Below are 16239 nucleotides of genomic sequence, written 5' to 3'. Positions count from 1 at the left end.
GCCACGATTCCATGGCAATGAGGTGGACCCTCCCTACAGACAATGGAATGTCAGGAACGCTGTCCTGTTTTCCCCTCCAGTGTGTGTGTGTGTGTGTGTGTGTGTGTGTGTGTGTGTGTGTGTGTGTGTGTGTGTGTGTGTGTGTGTGTGTGTGTGTGTGTGTGTGTGTGTGTGTGTGTGTGTTCTAACCACCTTACAGCTGCTTCTGTGAGGGCAGTTCACACTGCCACCTCAGCCCAGTAGGTCTTGAGGATGCTGGGATGGGCCCAAGGAGGGGTCCTTGAAGTGCAATCTGGAGACCAGCAACTTCTCTGCAGAGGGCACCTGGCCAGCATAGCACCCCTAAGGACTGAGCTGTTTTGGGGAACACAGTGTCCTAGTTCCAGCAACAGGGTGAAACTACAAGGCCCAGGCACAGAGTGAGGTGTATGGTACCTTCCACCCATGCCTTCACCCAGAGCTTGGTAGACCTACAGATCTGGCCAGCTTACCAGGAAATGGAGGTTGTGGACATGTGAAAGCTGGTTCCCAAGGGCCAGGATGACCCAGGCTCCAGTGCGTCAGGCCCTCTTAGCTGAAGCTGGAGGGAGAGGAGCAAGGCAGGGAGATAGAAAGAACTAGAAACCAGAAGACGAAGTATAAAAATCTGTATTTATATTACAATGACAGAATGACACAGCACAGCCCCATCTGTTAGACAGGTGGGACGGGGGAATCCCATTCCACTCTGCAGCTCAGGTCTCATAACTCACCCACTGCACTGGCACCAGGCCCCTTGTGTAGCCCCAGACTCTGGCACGGAACCTGCCCTAGTGCCCTAGTTTATAGAGGCCTGAGATAACTTGTTTGCTGGCCTGGGGTCAAGATTCTCTGTGCAGGCACAAGGGGTGAGAGGCTAACTGACCCCACAGAGGCAAGGAAGGCTTGGGGCGCACAGATGGGTAGGGGCTGTGTGGCCACAGTCTGGTGCACAACTCCATCTGCCTAGAAGGCACGCTCATGCAGCTCCAGGATAGAACCCCAGAGGTGGGCCTAGGGCCCATATAGAGACAAAACCTCTGTTCCCTCTCCTTCCTGACCAGCTGGGTTTGCAGCAGGATGGTGGGTCTGGTATGCCTGGACCACCTCCCAGTAAGAGGATGCAAGCCTGAGCTTAGAGCTCTGGACTCTGTTATGGAGCACCACATGGCTCACATGGACAGGTGCAGGGGGAGGACACGGCAGCAGCTATTTTGGTCCAGATTTCTCTCTAGACATACGCAATAGCCTTGGCTGAATCCAGTGGCCCCCGAGAATGGCCAAACTGTGCAAATGGTAGAGAGCAGGAAAAGGAGCAATGGATATGTAACTCTTAGCACCAGCCTCCATGCCTATGGACCACCCCTCACATGCCTGCTGGTGGGAGGGGCAGATGGCTAGCACCCCTGGGTGACTACGGAGGCCAAATCCCAGGCTACATGGAAACCATAGCCTGAAAAGGCAAAGGGCTGAGCTGCCACAAAATTCAGCTAAGGGGGGCCACTCTGGTCACCGGAAGTGGACTCTGCTGACAGGGGTGGAAGCAGAATCTGAGGTGCCGGAGACGGAGCAAGGAGCTGATGATGTAAGAATTCAGGGCACATCAGGAGCCCTGGAGTTCTGGGGCCCTGAAGCAAGGCCCTTAAACATAGCTCTGTCCTGTGCTAAGGCTGAGTGTGCTCAAAACAAATGCCCAAGAGACATGCTCAGGCAGACACTGAGGTCCCCAGCCAACAGACCAGCTTATTAAGATGTTGGCTAACCTTCTATTTCATGGACTCCCACCCAGGCCTGCTGTCCACCTGTCATCTTGAGGACCCAAAGGGCAGGTTCTACACCAGAGCTGTCTCCAGGAACCCCATTCTGCCTAACAGTAAACCACCCACCCTAGGATGCTCATTGGCGTGACTGAAGATAAACAAGAATCTTCCCCCAGTTCGGAAATTGTTTACAAATGCACCAGAGGAGGTGGCAGGTGCTGCTGTGGGCCAGCCCATAGCCACTACCCAAATATTGCTGTGTGGTGCCCCTAGAGACAAGGTCCTCTGGTACTGAAAGGCCAACAGAAGCCTCCTGGCCAGCCCTGTACCACCTCCAGAAGAGCTGTATTTATAAGCTGCCCATGGCTTACTCCCCAGGCCCTTGTCCAAAGCCCAGAAAAAAGAGGCTGTATGCCAGCAGCCTGCTGTCCCCAAACTTTCAGGCACAGCCACCCTGCCAGTTACCATGGAGGCACTGCTGGAGGCAGGTCATAGCTCTACAGGATACAGAAATCAGCCACGGAGGCCACACAGGCATGCACATGTCCCTCTCAGGAGGCTGCAGCTGCTGGGAGGGGCTACCTGTAGGAAAGCAGTGGGGGGTGGGGGGCACCTGCCAGCAGGCCTGGTGCATCCCATAAGCCACAGGGACATGCTGGTGGCAGTGAGTGGGATGAGACAAGGGACACAAGGCACACTATGACAATGTGACAAAGGATGGGTCCCTGAGACGCTGGGTTGCTCCCACCCCTCAGCAAACCAGGACACAACAATGGTTAGGAAAATAGAGTACAAAAATCTCATACAGGAAATAGAGACGGCACACACTCATTGTCCCTTGGCGAGTCTTCAGAGCTTTTTTTCTCTTTTTAAAAAATGTTTCTGTTTTGTGTTTTGGGTAAAGCCTCTGCCAGCTGAGGCTGCCCTGGGCAGGGCTTGTGAGGCCCCTTCTGGGAGCTCCCTGTCACGCTTTTTTTTTTTTTTCCTCTTTTTTCTTTTCTTAAGAAAGGGAGTTGAGAAAGCTTGGAGGACCCAGTGGTTTCAGCTTGCTACCCAGCTTATGCCAGACCCCTGCCACGAATAAAAGCCCTCTCTACTTCCTGTGCAGACCAGGCAGAGCCTTCTGGGTTGGCCCAGGTACGCAGGGGCCTGAGTGAGAGGCAGGCTCAGGCCAGGGACCATCATTTCCAAAGACCTCAGGCCAACTATCTCAGGACATACATTCTCCGATGCCCATGTGTCTGTACGGACAGGCTTGTGGGTGTGAGCCTAGGCATGTGTGCATACATTTGATGGTCCTCAAAGAGCAGAAGCCACCCAACTTGGTATGTGGTGGTCCGGCCAGACCCTAGGAGCATCCCCCATGGCTCCTGACACCATGGAAAAGGAGGCCACCCACCTGTTCCAGATGTTCACCCAAGTCTTGCCCTTCACATATCCCGTTGTCCACACCTCAGGAGCCCATGTGAACCAACAGGTGGATGGACAGATGGACGGACGGGCTGCTGCACCTGCCTGCCTTCCTTCTTCCTTCCTCAGTCCACTCCTCTCTCCTGGGATCCAGTGCTGAGGTCCAAGCTCCCCATGGTAGTCACTAAGGCCCTACACGGATCCCACTGAGATTTGTAGCAATGATATTTAATACTTCTGGAATGATTAGGAATCTGAGAACAGACCGTGGGCGGCTATGCTGGGCTCCAGGATGTGAGAGCCTGACCCTGCTTCCCTGCATGGGGTCTTGCCCTGCGGGGAAGGGGCAGGCAGCTTGAGTCCTGACCAAAGGGTGGCCAGGCAAAGGCAGGCAGACCAGACAGCAGCTATAGCTTCGAGAATGGCACAGCAGTAGGCCCATGACGAGGCTGGCTTCAGTCAAGGGAGGACTGGAAGGCTGAGACACTTGGCTAGGTGAGCAGGCGGGTGGGCCAAGAAGCAAAGAACACAGAGCCTAGGAAAGGCCAGGGCAGCCGGGCCGCCTGCAAGGGTGCCCATAGCTGCTGTCGCTGCAGCCACCGCTCTGTAGGCTGTAGTGGTCATCGGCATCACTGCTGCTGCCAACACTGTCCAGCTCCCCAGGGCCAAACTCCATGCCCTCTATATCCACCTCTGAGAGAACAGAGAGAAGACGGGTCAGGGTGGCCCCTACCATGGAAGCCAGCCTGAGGCTCCCTTCCAAGTTAGAGCCTATGCTTCCCTTTTATGGAAGTGGAGGCTGGGGTTGAGGGAGAAACAGGAGGTCCTTTGGGCCTTGAGGAGGAAGATGCTAGGATGGTTCTGGTCAGAGTCTTGGATTATGAACACACTGCCCAGCCGTGAGCCATCCTCTGCCCTCACATAGCCACGCCATGGCCTCTGTGATTCACTGTCTTCTTCCCGTCCCTTCTTCATGCAAGGCTGGGGAGTTACTGTCGTGCTGCTCAACTCTAGCTCAGGTGCTGTGGGGCCCCTTGTCACTCCTACCCTAGGCACTTCCTTTTTCCCTAGAACTTTGGTGACTTCTAGATTCAGAGGCCAGGCTTGGGCTGCCCCAGCTCACGCCTTGCTTGCCTTGCTTGCCTCGGGACTCACCTTGCTCTGAGTCGTCTGTGGACACAGCAGAACCAGTGCTGTCAGTGCGTACTCGCTCTACACTCTGCACTGATAGTTGCTCCAGACGTCGCTTTAGGAAGCGATGCTCCCGTTGCAGCTGCTCCTTGATGCTCAGTGCCCTGCGGTCCTGCTCCTCCAGTTTCTGGGGGATAGAGGGCGGTCTGTGAGCCCATAGCCAAGAAGCAAGCTCCCCTGGGCATAGGCACAGAAGTTTTACAAGGCAAGAACCTTACCTATAGCATGGCCGGCTAAACAGGGCCACACGGTACCCAGCCAAAGGCCCCTTCCTCACCCCCAGCAAAGCGACTACTTACACTCAGCTTGGTCTTTCACTCTTAGCCTGCTGACCGAGCTGTAGGATGCCCAGTGCTGCTGGCTAGCCCCAGGAAATGGCAGGCACTTCCCTCCAGCCCTACTCATGAGAACTCCAGACTGGGCTTTCACTGAGTCTACCTGCAGCATCTGAGAATGGGACAGTGCTGGGAAAATGGTGAGGACACCTGCGAGCAGGCCGGGTGTATCCTGCAAGACAGACCTTCCCACCTTCTTAAGCCTTCTGTGTGGGGGACCGCCAGAGACCCTGTTGTCCTATTAAAACTCCAGGGCATTTGGCATAACTCCTTCAAAGCTACTGCCACATGACCTGTGAGACACAGGGGCCCCTCTGAGGGGAAAGAGACCTACTGTGGTTGACTCAAGTGTCCCAAGAACACGAAATAAACAGCCCTTGGTCTGAAGGCCTTGGGGGACTGCCTCAGGCAGTTACCTCCCTCACCTAGCCCCACACCAACTCCAAGAAGTCTCTATCACCCCTCCTGCTCCCCTTTAAACGCCGCCTACTCCAAGTCGGACTGTCTATGAAGGCATACAGTGACCTCTTGCCCCGCTCTTAACGCCACCTTTTCTTCCAGCTGCTGCCCCTTCACAGCCCAGTGTTATAGAAAACTATCTGGACTAGCCTGGAGACTGACCTGCCCAGCCCACTCTGTCTCCCTGCCAATCACTGCTCAACAAAACCCAGCACAGGCCATGTAACCTCCACGCCACCCATCAGCTCCTGACATATAAACTGTTAAGTGGCTCCACCACCCACCTCCAGGTCCTCTGAACCAATGCTGCCCGAGGGTGGGGATGGCTGGGAGACATCAGGGTGGCTGATTGGACACAGCATGCTTACCTTGATGTGCATCTTAGCACGCTTCAGGAGGCTCAGAGTGGTATGGCGTGTGCTGTCAGGGCCCAGGGGCACCAGCTGCTTGAGCTGCTCCAAGTAGAGCCTTAGTTTAGCTCGTCTGAAAGAGCCAGAGACAGACTATCAAGCTAGGCAGCAGCAAATCCCACAGGAGTATGGCAAGTGTGGCTAGTACAAGGTGGAAAGTGGCCAGTTGGGCCCTTCCACAGGCCCCAATACCACTAGAGGTAGGCCGTCCTCTTGGCCTGCAAGTTGCCCCAGACTCTGCCTCAAGGCTGGAGTATCTGGGTCCCTCTCCAGGAATTGCCTCTTGGCCTGAATAATACTTCTCTCCTCAGGGAACAGCCTGTCACAGGCACCTCTGTAGATATAGTGTCCACATGATTGCACAGGCCCTAAGAGCCCAGGGATCCCTACTTGGCCTGCACAGTGTGCTCTATTCACTCTTGTCCTCACAGAAGCATGAGCTGATAAGGTCAAGGGAGGGCTGAGGACCAGCTCTCTCTGCTGAGTTTGTGGTCTCAACTGGAAATTGAATCATTCCAGATTTTTTGTCCCTGTATCCATTTGTGTCAATCTGGCTTTTTTCACAAACCATGGAACCATATCCGTAGTACCTGTTCATGTGCTGCACTGCTCTCCCACCTGGCCTGAAGGGGTGGCTGAGTTTCCCTCCACAGCTACCTCTGACATTACCATGATAGCAGGGGCTGCTGCTAGGGCTGCTGCACATCTGTGCATTCCACCCGACCAGTGTCTGCAGGAAACCAGTGTCCTGCCCACAGCTCGCTTATGGACCTAGCCAGACCCTCCTCAGAGGAAGCCAAGGTGGTTTCCAAATCAGTATGGTTTGCTTTGGACAAATTCTTAGAAGTGTAACTGGCAGATCAGGGAAAGTTTTTTGTTTGTTTTTAGGACTTTGAAAACCTGCTGCCCAACTGGCCTGTCACGGCCAGTATCTACACATACTCCTCCGTTAACAGTGTTTTTGTTTTGTTGTTGTTGTTGTTGTTTTTATTTTCTAAAAGAGAGAGAGAAGGTGAGGAGTTGGATGGGTGAAAAGGTAGGAAAGATCTGGAAGGAGATGGGGGAAACCATGACTAAAATATAGTGTATGAGAAAAATCTATTTTCAATTAAAAAAAAAAAAAGAGTGGCACCATGCTGAAAATGTCCTATCTGTTCCCTAGTCCAGAACCCTAGCATACCCACAGACTCTCTCAGTCTTAAGGACACTTTGGAAGGACAGCAGGCAGGAACAGCCATTTCTGGACAGAGGAGGGGGCCCTTGGGAACATAGAAAGATGTTAACAGTCACACACAGAGGTCTGGGGTGCCACCCATGGCCATTATGCCTTTCAAACTGCACCCACTGGCTGGCAAAGCACTTTCTCACCTGGCGTCCTGGCCCAGCACCCTGAGGCCTAGAGGTTCTTTTTGGTGAACTGGAGTTAGACCTTTGGAAGAACTTCTTAGACACAGGACTGAGGCTGGGCTTAGCCAGGAGGCAGAGTGTGAGTGAGAGTTGTGTAAGCCCTACACTCTGCCTCAAGGCTTGAGGACCTTCAATGTCACCATACATACACAGTCAGGCTCCTGGCTCCATGCTACTGTATGCATGGCTACCTTCCCAGAGAGTGCAGACCTCAGCTTCATTGCTCCCAGCACAGTGAGCATCCAACCCTAGGCACTGAAAGGACTAGAAAATAGAGCTGGGCTGGGAAAAAGGATGGAGCCTTCCAGAGACAGACTCTACTGCCCTGAAGCCATCGCTGGGGTGTGGCAGGCGAAGCCGCCTGGAACCCTTTTTACCAGATGTACTTGTTACACAGCAAAGAGCGACTCCTACAACCCACCACTTAATGACGTCACACCAATGGCTTTTTGGAGATTGACAGAGAGTGCAAGTTGACAAGAAACTAAAGTATTCCCAAGTTCCCTGCCCTAGAGATGACCACGCTGTTACTTTAGCGTAGCTGCCTTTCCAGTTCATGAGCGTTAAGTGAAAACATTAGGATACAGAACCACATATGTGACAAGTGACCCACTTTTTGTTTAAAAATAAATAAAAAAAAGAGCAGACGCACACAAGAGACTCAACAGAACACCATGAAGCACAGGAGGCAGGCATCTCCAGGGACGCGGCTGGCAACTTTTATTTCGTCAGCTTTGTGCTCTTCTGTATTTTCCAGGTTTTCTATGCTTGTTTAAAAACCCCACATTTACTTTTTACAATCAGAGAAAGACATGTTTGTACAAGAAAGAAACACAGCTGAAGGACAAATAACAGTAGGAACACACTTGCAATACATACAAAAGACAACAACGGTTAGTATTAGTGATATTTTGAGCTCATACACATCAAAAATGAAGAATTCTGCCTCCGTGTAACAATGAGCAAAGGACACAAACAAGCGAGTTGCAGAAAACAAAGGGCAAATCTAACATGGAGACGGACCTCCACCCCACGAGGGACCAGGAAACGAAGACTCAAACAGACGACTAAAATTTCCTCCCCCCTTGTACCAACTGGAATGTAAAGAAGTAGCTGAACTCACTTGGGGGGCACACGGGGACCTGTCACGCTGCCTGTGGGAGAAACGCCGCTGGCTTTGGCTCAGGCCACTGAGCAGTACTTCTGCTTCTAGAATCCGGGTGCTATGAGCCATCCCTGGGCACCTGAAGACCCAGCTCAACAATGCTCAGGTCAGAGGGAACCTGGAACATATGGCTGTGGACCTCTACACGCTCTGAGGCCAGGAGGGCTGGGGGCACATGGACACAGATCTGGAGCACTTACATGCTATTGGATGAAGGAGCCAGGAGGGACAGTGGGTAACGAAGGCCCCTTATCATCTCAGGGACCTCTCAGGAGCCAGGCTAAGGTCCCTGGGTCGGGTACAGGGAGTACATGAATAATACTTTAGAAAATGGTATTTCTTCAAGAAGACGATGAATAGTCACCTGACCATATACAAGTAATATAAAAGCAATGTGTCAACCCAAACCCTGAAGAGTCACTACCCAGGGCTGAGTCTACAGCTGGTGAGGGGAGCCTTCCCGAGATAGACTCCACTGTCCTGAAGCCATCGCTGGGATGCAGCAAGCGAAGCTGCCAGAAACCCTTCTCAGCAGGTGTACTTGTTACACAGCAGAGAGCAATTTTTACCTGGGGAAGGCCCTCTCCAGAACCTAGGATCTCACTAGATCCTCTCTAAAGGCACTACGGCACACCAGACTCAAGATCCTTACGACTGTCCCTATACATCCCAGACTTGTCAAACCCCTGTGCTTCTCACAGAGGCAGACCTGCCCTTGGAATTTCTTCACTGCCACCATCAACAGGCCCTCCCACCTCCTCACAGCCAAGCCTCCGACACTGCCACACTTAAGTGTCTCGCCAAAACCCCCTACTCCTCAAAGGAGGCCCAAAAGCTGGGGGCAAAGACTTGGCTCCATGCCAGGGTCTCTCAGAACATGTGGGTCAGAGTCCTGGCTGGATGGCAGAGGTAAGTTCCAGGCCAGGCTACTGTAAAAAGAAAGGCAATGAGGGATTCCACCACAGTCAGTAGGATGGGGTAAGGGGGGGGGTGTCCCATTTTTTTTTCTATTTATTAGCATCTTTTAGCTGTTGCTAACAAATGTGTTCCTTGTGTGGTTCCACATGGCTACATCAGGCACTTGTGGGCATCCATGCAAGATCATGCCAAAGGGTACCATGGCAGGCCTGAACAACCATCCTTGTGCCTGGGTTAGGGTTAGAGGCCTAGCTGAGGGCTTAGACTTGACCTTTGAAATGTACCAGGACATTCCAGGAGTGCCAAAGGCCAGGATGAACACCTAGAGCTCTCATCAGTACTAGCTGAGACCAAAGACTAGAGCTGAGCCTAGGAGGATTGCCAGGCCCTGAGGTCAGCAGCAAGTGCCAGCTTTGGCACATGTGGCAGAGCTACTCACCTATAGAGGTGGTGGGGCGTAGGGGTTGGCTGGGCACTATTCAAAGCTCCAAAATGGGAAGTCCCACAGGCCCACCTACGTTCTCTGAGGGACACTTCCAGTGAAGGCAGGGTCCAGGGTATGCCTCTTACGGCCTGCTGGGCAGGGCAGGGCTGATGTCCCTACCAGGACCCAAGCCTTAGGCCTGTGGACTGCTGAGGGTTGTCTATATCTATGCCTTGAGCAGCTAGGTAGAAAGACCTGCCCGGAGCTGGGTGGCAGACAGCCCCAAGATGTCCAACCAATTTTACCCTGTCTTAAATTAAGGGCCTCCATGAGACCCAGTCTAACAATAGGCTTGTGAAGGATGGCGGAGGCCAAGGCCAAGGTCAGTGGATGTTTGCAGAGGTCAACCCTTATCCTCCCTAGACGTTGCCTTACCCTTACTCCCCACTCTTCAGGCAATGGCATATTCCCCATCTGTCTTCACTATCAGCTGTCCTCCCAAACGCCGCCTCCAGGAAGCCCTCACCACAGGCTGGGCCAATGTGCCTGAGTCTGGACAAGGTAGGTTAGTCTCTTCTGACCTAGGAGAAACCCCAAGCCAGCCTCATACTGGCTTCCATGCCTGTGGCCTGGCCCCCTGGGAACCCCCCAAACACACAGGCCAGTGCAGGAAATGCATCTCCTCAGGGAACATGGTGTTCTGTCCCTGCCCAGCCACCCGCCCCAACTGGAGTCCTGAATCCCGGGAGAGCGGAAGTTGGCTCTGAACTGGGCGCGCAGGCATGGGGGAGGGGGGGGAGGGAAAGAACTGGCTGGGCTCCAGACCTTTCTAGTGCACCCAGAAGGGCTCATCTAGGATGCAGAGTTATGTACCCCACCCTTTAAACAGCAAGAGAGCAAGATAGAACTGGTCCATTCTATAGATAGGAGCAGAGGTCAGGATAGAGCTATTGCCTAGTGTGTCTCAGGGGCTTTCCCTGTCCTGGCATGGGGGCTACTGCTTATGGGGCTGCCTAGCCTAAAATACCTCTGCTTCCACTTAGGCTGCTGCAAGCAGCCACAAGTATCTCCTTCATCTCCCAACTCCCAGTGCTCAGTCACACCTTGTCACCACTGTCAGAGGGAAGACACAAATGACAGACAACATGAAGCAGCCCCAATGGCCGACAGCCACACCAGGAGCTGACTAGAGTCAGGGTACAGGGAGAATACCTGGGCCTGCTGCCCTTCTGAAGCTCACTCGGCCATGCAGACCACCACAGGTCCTTAGAAAGCAGGCTCCAAAAGGCACAGAGGCAAGGGGGGAAAGGGCTGAATCCTGCACCTAGGTCATTGTACTGAGAGCTGAAACAAAGCTTCCAAAGGGGCTTAGGCACACCCAGGCACACCCATGTCCTCTTCCAGGGAGCCAACTCAGACTGCTACCAGGGCAAGGTGCTGTGCTTCCAGTGCTTGGTACCCACCCAGGCTGAACACCAAAGAATAGGGCCTGAGCCCAGCCCTTGCCTGTCAATCCAAAAATGCTTGAGAACAGATCCTACATCCCTCTAGAACTGGCCTTTCCAGAGCCTAGAGCACAGCCTGGAAACCCAGACAGGTCAGGCCAGCAAAAATAACCCCTCAGAGTGGGGGCTGGGGGAAGCCATATCCAGTAGCTCACATGGGAATAGGGGTGCCACTTACCTGTGCTTTTCTAGTTCGTTGTGTGAAGACCTGTTTAGAGAGATAGAAAGACAGGGCTCACTTGGAGGCCCAACAACCAGAGCATAAGTAACAGTGGCTCTTTGTAGAGAGCCAGGAGCCCTTCCTTACACTGTGGCTCGGAGGATCTAGGTCCATGATATCTCTGGATGCTGAGAGCTAGGACAGGTATACAGCTGCCTACCAAAGGCTAAGGTAACCTTATACTGAACTTTGAGAATTAGGGGTGGCAGGACACAGAGCTACACATAGATATAAGGGGTCCATGGCCACACAGACCAACCAGTGAGTCTTTTCGTGGCTCTAGCTGGCAGGAGGACACAGGGTCCCTTCCAAAGTGGTGGAGAGTCCTAAGGAACAGGGGTAGTTCTTGGGGATGTCTAAGAGCCCAGCCATGTTCCTTCTCTGCTCCCCTTTCCCTGAGTCCAGCTGTGTCCTAATAAGTAACATACACACACACACACTAAGGCAGTCTGAGATGAGACGATCCTGTCCTCCCATGGCCACTCTGTCTTACAGATAGGAACAGCCAAGACAGAGCTGTTAAAGCCAAGTTATCTCACCGGGGCATTTGTAAGAAATTCAGGCGTTCCGGGCTGGTAGGTACCACGGAGGACGTAGAAGATGGCCGCTTCCACTTCTCTCAGGAGCTACATGATGCTAGAACATATTACCCTGAGGCCAAGTCTACCTCCTCTGGGAACAGTAATCCCCATGGGCTGCTTGAACCCTACTCAACGAGCCCACTCACTCAGACTTCTCAACACCACAGGCTCCACTCAGGTTTCCAGGTGTCTCTCGAACTCTAAGGGAATGCCACAAACCAACAAGGGCTTCTAGGTCCCCAGATTGCTGCACATAACGAGCAGAAAGCTCAGGACACACCCAGACCAAGTCCCACCTGTGCTTCTGCGGACCACTGCCCACCGGGCCCTTCCTCTGAGGCTTTGGAACTTGAAAGAGCATGCATACTCTGCCTTCCCTGTCACCTACTGAGGCCATCAGGGTACTAGCTGACCCATCAGGGCCTGCTGATTCCTGCACTCTCCTGTGTAGTCCCTTGGGGGCCTTTCAAGTCACTGGGGCTGGGTCAGAGTCCCTTCATGAGCCAACCAGAGCTAAGAAGGCAGTGGGGAAGCTCCTCACTGGCCTCTGGGGAAGTCCTTCAGCCTCAACTGCAGCCCAACTGGGTCTGTAGGTCTGCTAGTTTGTGTAGAAGGCTGAGGTCAGCAGGGGCCTTTGGTGTTGAGACTGCCCCCACCTTCTGCACCCAAGGGTGATGCTTGTCTTACTCCCAGCCTTGGACTAGAGGGCCACTTTTCAGCAGCATAGGGGATGGCCTTTCTTGGAACTCTTCCTGAGTCCAGTAGTCCTGTGGGGGAGCTTGTCATGCAGGTTCTAGAAGCACCTGTGCCCGAGGAGAGGCCATGGTTGTGCCAGATGCTGTTTGGGTATCACCTTGACCTGACCCTGAAAAGGCTGGCTCTAGCCCTCTCCCATGGAGTCGCTGCCATTAGAGACCTACACAGACTCCTAAGAACCAATCACAGGGCCTCTGTCCTCTTACCTCAGTGCTTCCCTCCTGCCCATCTCTCACCCGAGCCTGCTATACCTGGGCCTGTCCTTCAATCTGCCAGGGCACAGTCACCTTACAGGTTCAGAACTGCCCTTCCACTTGAGAGACCCCAGCTTCTCTACTGAGCCGGCTGAGGACAGCCTCCAGAGCAGTGCCCAGGGAGGGAAGGGCTGTCTACCACCTCTAAGGCCTTGACAGAGTACATGCTGCCCAAGGAAGCTTTAGGGGAGGTGCACCCAAGTCGGGGGGGGGGCCCCTGCATCCCCTGCCCCTCGTACCCAGTTCTCCATCCCAGCAGAAGGTGGAAGCTAGGCCCTCATTTGGGAACAGGTGGTTAAGTGGCCCTAGGCAGGTAACTCAATCTGTCTATGCCTTGGCTTCCTCAGTTGTAAAGTGGAGATCAAAATAAGGCTTCTTTTACAAGGCTAGGTCAGATTGCTTACTTGTGTCTAAGCAGGAGTATTCAAGGGCCTCAGGTCAGGAATGCTACCATTCCTTTCAGCTGTGGGTACTCCATGCCACAGGAACCTGAGCTCCCAACCTGGGATTTAGGGGCAGACAGAAGCAGGGGCCGGGGCCGGGGCCATCTCACTGTAGAAGCCTGGGGCAATGAGGCCTCCAACACACTTAATGTCCTGCTGCAAACTGTCGTCCAAAGCAGCAGGCCAGGGACTGGGGCTTGGGCAGCTGGAAATTCAACCAATTCCTTGCTAGGCCTAGCCCAGGACACCACAGAAATGGGTCCTTGTGCCAGCCTCTCTGTTTCCCAAGAAGAGGCAGGCCACAGGAATGAGCTGCACCCTCTGCCAAGGGGCCCTGAAGCCCCCAGCCTGCCAGGGAAGCTCCCAGACTGACCACGCAGGAGTGGCTGGGCCAATATGGTCCCCTTAGACAGTGTCAGGTGAAGGCAGGAAGGTGGAACCCTTAGGAGTCTTAGCCATGCCTAAACCTCAGCTTCAGGGCTTCTTCCAGGCATAAGACCAGGGCAAAGAGAGTTGGGCCTTTGGACTCTCAGTAGAAATAGCTCCCTGCAGCTCTTCACAACAAGGCCAGCCACTTGTAGTTGGGAGTTTCCCTGTCAGTAGGCTGCGCAAGACTGGTAGGTACCCAGGGAAGGGTCTCTGTCCAGGCTCCTAGGGGCAAGGTGCTCGGCCCAAAAGCGAAGCCAGCTCCGAGAAGTGCAAGGAAGGGAGGAGTCATCAATTCGGCCCAAGCGAGGGAGTAGCGGTCGGCACCAACTGACAACTCCTCTTTGGTCTGGAAAAGTCCAGAACGGCTCTGGGCGAGCGCGGGCGCTGTACGCGTGGCACTGTTTACGGCGGCGGGAGGCGCGGCCGCGGGAAGATGGCGACGCGCGGGCGGGGCCCGCACCTCCTCCAGGCCGTCCGCCCGGGTACGCGTAGGACTGCGCTGGGGACGCAGAGAGGACGGGGACACTCGGGCGGGGCTGGCCCGAGCTGGCTGGGCACAGCGCGCGGGGGTGGGAGGTGGGGGGTAGGGGCGGTACCTGTTGTTCGGGGCCTTGCGCACCAGGCCAGTAGTCTTTGTTTTCTTTCTGGCGAAGTCCCCGTCGAAGGGCAGCACGGAGGCGTAGCCGTGCTCGGCTTCTGCGGGACAGACGATGCGGTCAGCGGCCCCCTGCGCCCACCCGCTACCCGCCCACCCTGGCACAAAGGGGTGCTGGCTACCTCGGTCCCTACGCTCCAGGTACTCGGCCGCCTCCAACAGCAACAGCAGGGAGTTCAGCTCCATCCTGCCGCCCGCGCACGGGACGGCGGCGGCAGCTGCCCGGCGCGCTCCTGCCGGCTCTGCTCGCCGCACGCCCCGCGCCTGGCGGCACACCAGCCCGACTCGCGGACTCCAGCGCTGGACCGCCACCCTCCGCCCCAGGCCCTCAAATTGACACATAAGGCGAGGGGCGGTCGACGCAGCCAATGGGTGTGGGCGCTCTGGCCTAGGGGGCGGGTCCTTGGCTAGCCTCGGCCAATGGGGACTGGCCGAACGCCTCGGGCAGGGCTGAGAATGTTGACAGATGCGAAGCTTGGCTAGGATAGGCTGGCCCCAGTAGTAACAATTTAGGAGCCCAAGCTTAGCAACAGCACGTGGTGGCCCAGCCCCAGTGCTTGCTGACTGGCGGTCGCCGTGCATGTTAAGTAGGCATTGCACACCGATTGGGCCAGATCGGTCTATGTAAATTGGGGCCGCGGACCAATGGCCGGCGACGGGGCGTGGGGCCAATGAGGGCGCCGGGGCAGGACGCGTTGCTGAGAGGAAGCACAGAGCGGTGGGACCGCTGCCCGGCCTACGCTGGGGCCAGGAGGACGTGGACCGTGTCTCGGGAGACACCCGGCAGGATGCGCTGCGGACACGCGCCCCGGCGCTTTGTCGTGCCCATGCACGTCATGCGCAACGACCTGTTGCCCAGAGTCAGCTGTACCACAGTCTCGGTGGAGGACCCGGCCTGGGGCCTGATTGGGACGGGAGCTGGGATCTCGCTAAAGGAAGGCAAAAGGCACTTGTCCCCGCATGAACAGTGGCTTCAGGGAAAGCTAAATCTTGGGGCAGGGACGCAGAAGGTTGGAACCTAAAAGTTTATCGGAAGATGGTCAGACCCAATGTAGGCATGATCACTCAGTTTCCTGGAGGCCATCAGGAATCAAAGGAGGATTCGCCAGGCTTAGGGGAGGGTCCCCAAGATGTGCTTCCACGAGCGAGAGGGGTCCAGAGCGTAGACTGTTTGTGGTGCTTGGTCTAAGGTTAGAGCCATTCCAAGAGCCAGATGCTGGTGACAGACAAAGAGGATGAGCTCTTCAGCAAGCACCTGGCTGTCTTGGCTGCCCTAAGCCCTAATGACCTGGACCCCTCAGGCTGGCCTATAGAGACATGGGGGACAGGCACTTCAAGATGCCCTAACACTATCCTTTGTACCCTACTCCTCCCACCCCTTGATTCTCCCTGCTTTTTAAGGATGAGGAGGAGAGAGTTCTGTGGCACGAGCTGGCTGGAAGCAGCCCCTAAAAATGGAAGGTGGAGACTGTAACAAACAACAACAAAAATTACTAATGCTGAACTTTAGGACCAAAGTGGATGCGTTATATACACTTCCTTGTGGGGTCTCCATATGCCCAATATGCAGCTAAGGAAACCTGCAGTGTCCCCTTGATATAGGGGAAAAAAAAAGAAAATACGGAGATTAGTGCTCCCATACTCAGGGCTGTTAACAATCTGGGAATGTGGAAACCAGAGCCGCCTCCCCTCCCCAGCCTGGGCGTGAGCCACAGATGTCTGACCTGTGGGGCAGGATTAAGAATAACAGGTGCTCAGACGTAAAACCAAAAGAGGAACTTTATGCTGCCATAAACAGTCCTGTATAGACACCGAAAGAAGGCCTTGGTGTGGGTGCCTCTTGGACCAGCACTCACCATCATCTCAGAACCAGGGCAGATAGAACCAGTTAGTCTGTAG

General features: G+C 54.6%; 1 protein-coding gene across 2 annotated transcripts; it reads right to left on the bottom strand.

Annotated features, from left to right (window-relative positions):
• Window positions 1–631: 631 nt before the first annotated feature.
• Window positions 632–14698, bottom strand: MXD4 (MAX dimerization protein 4). 2 transcript variants are annotated; one of them, XM_084797484.1, is made up of 6 exons: window positions 14463–14691; window positions 14282–14381; window positions 11181–11210; window positions 5542–5656; window positions 4344–4506; window positions 632–3881 (listed from the first exon to the last, which is right to left on the bottom strand). In XM_084797484.1, exons 1-6 carry the CDS (start codon window positions 14680–14682, stop codon window positions 3724–3726), a joined length of 786 nt encoding a protein of 261 aa, XP_084653610.1. In that variant the 5' UTR covers window positions 14683–14691; the 3' UTR covers window positions 632–3723. The 2 variants fall into 2 exon arrangements, with proteins under 2 accessions (XP_084653610.1, XP_084653611.1); XM_084797485.1 differs by lacking the exon at window positions 11181–11210 and having other exon boundaries at window positions 14463–14698.
• Window positions 14699–16239: the final 1541 nt, after the last annotated feature.

This window comes from Acomys minous (assembly GCF_964271855.1).
Source record: "Acomys minous genome assembly, chromosome: 10".
Classification (NCBI taxonomy): Eukaryota; Metazoa; Chordata; class Mammalia; order Rodentia; family Muridae; genus Acomys; species Acomys minous.
This window is presented reverse-complemented; position numbering and strand designations above follow the sequence as displayed.

Coding starts and splice junctions, on each gene's coding strand:
- MXD4 (XM_084797484.1), bottom strand. CDS start 14,682: ATGTGTCAATTTGAGGGCCTGGGGCGGAGGGTGGCGGTCCAGCGCTGG. Junction 5,657..11,180: donor AACGAACTAGAAAAGCACAG/GTAAGTGGCACC, acceptor TGGCTCTTTCAG/ACGAGCTAAACTAAGGCTCT. Junction 4,507..5,541: donor GTGCTAAGATGCACATCAAG/GTAAGCATGCTG, acceptor TCTATCCCCCAG/AAACTGGAGGAGCAGGACCG.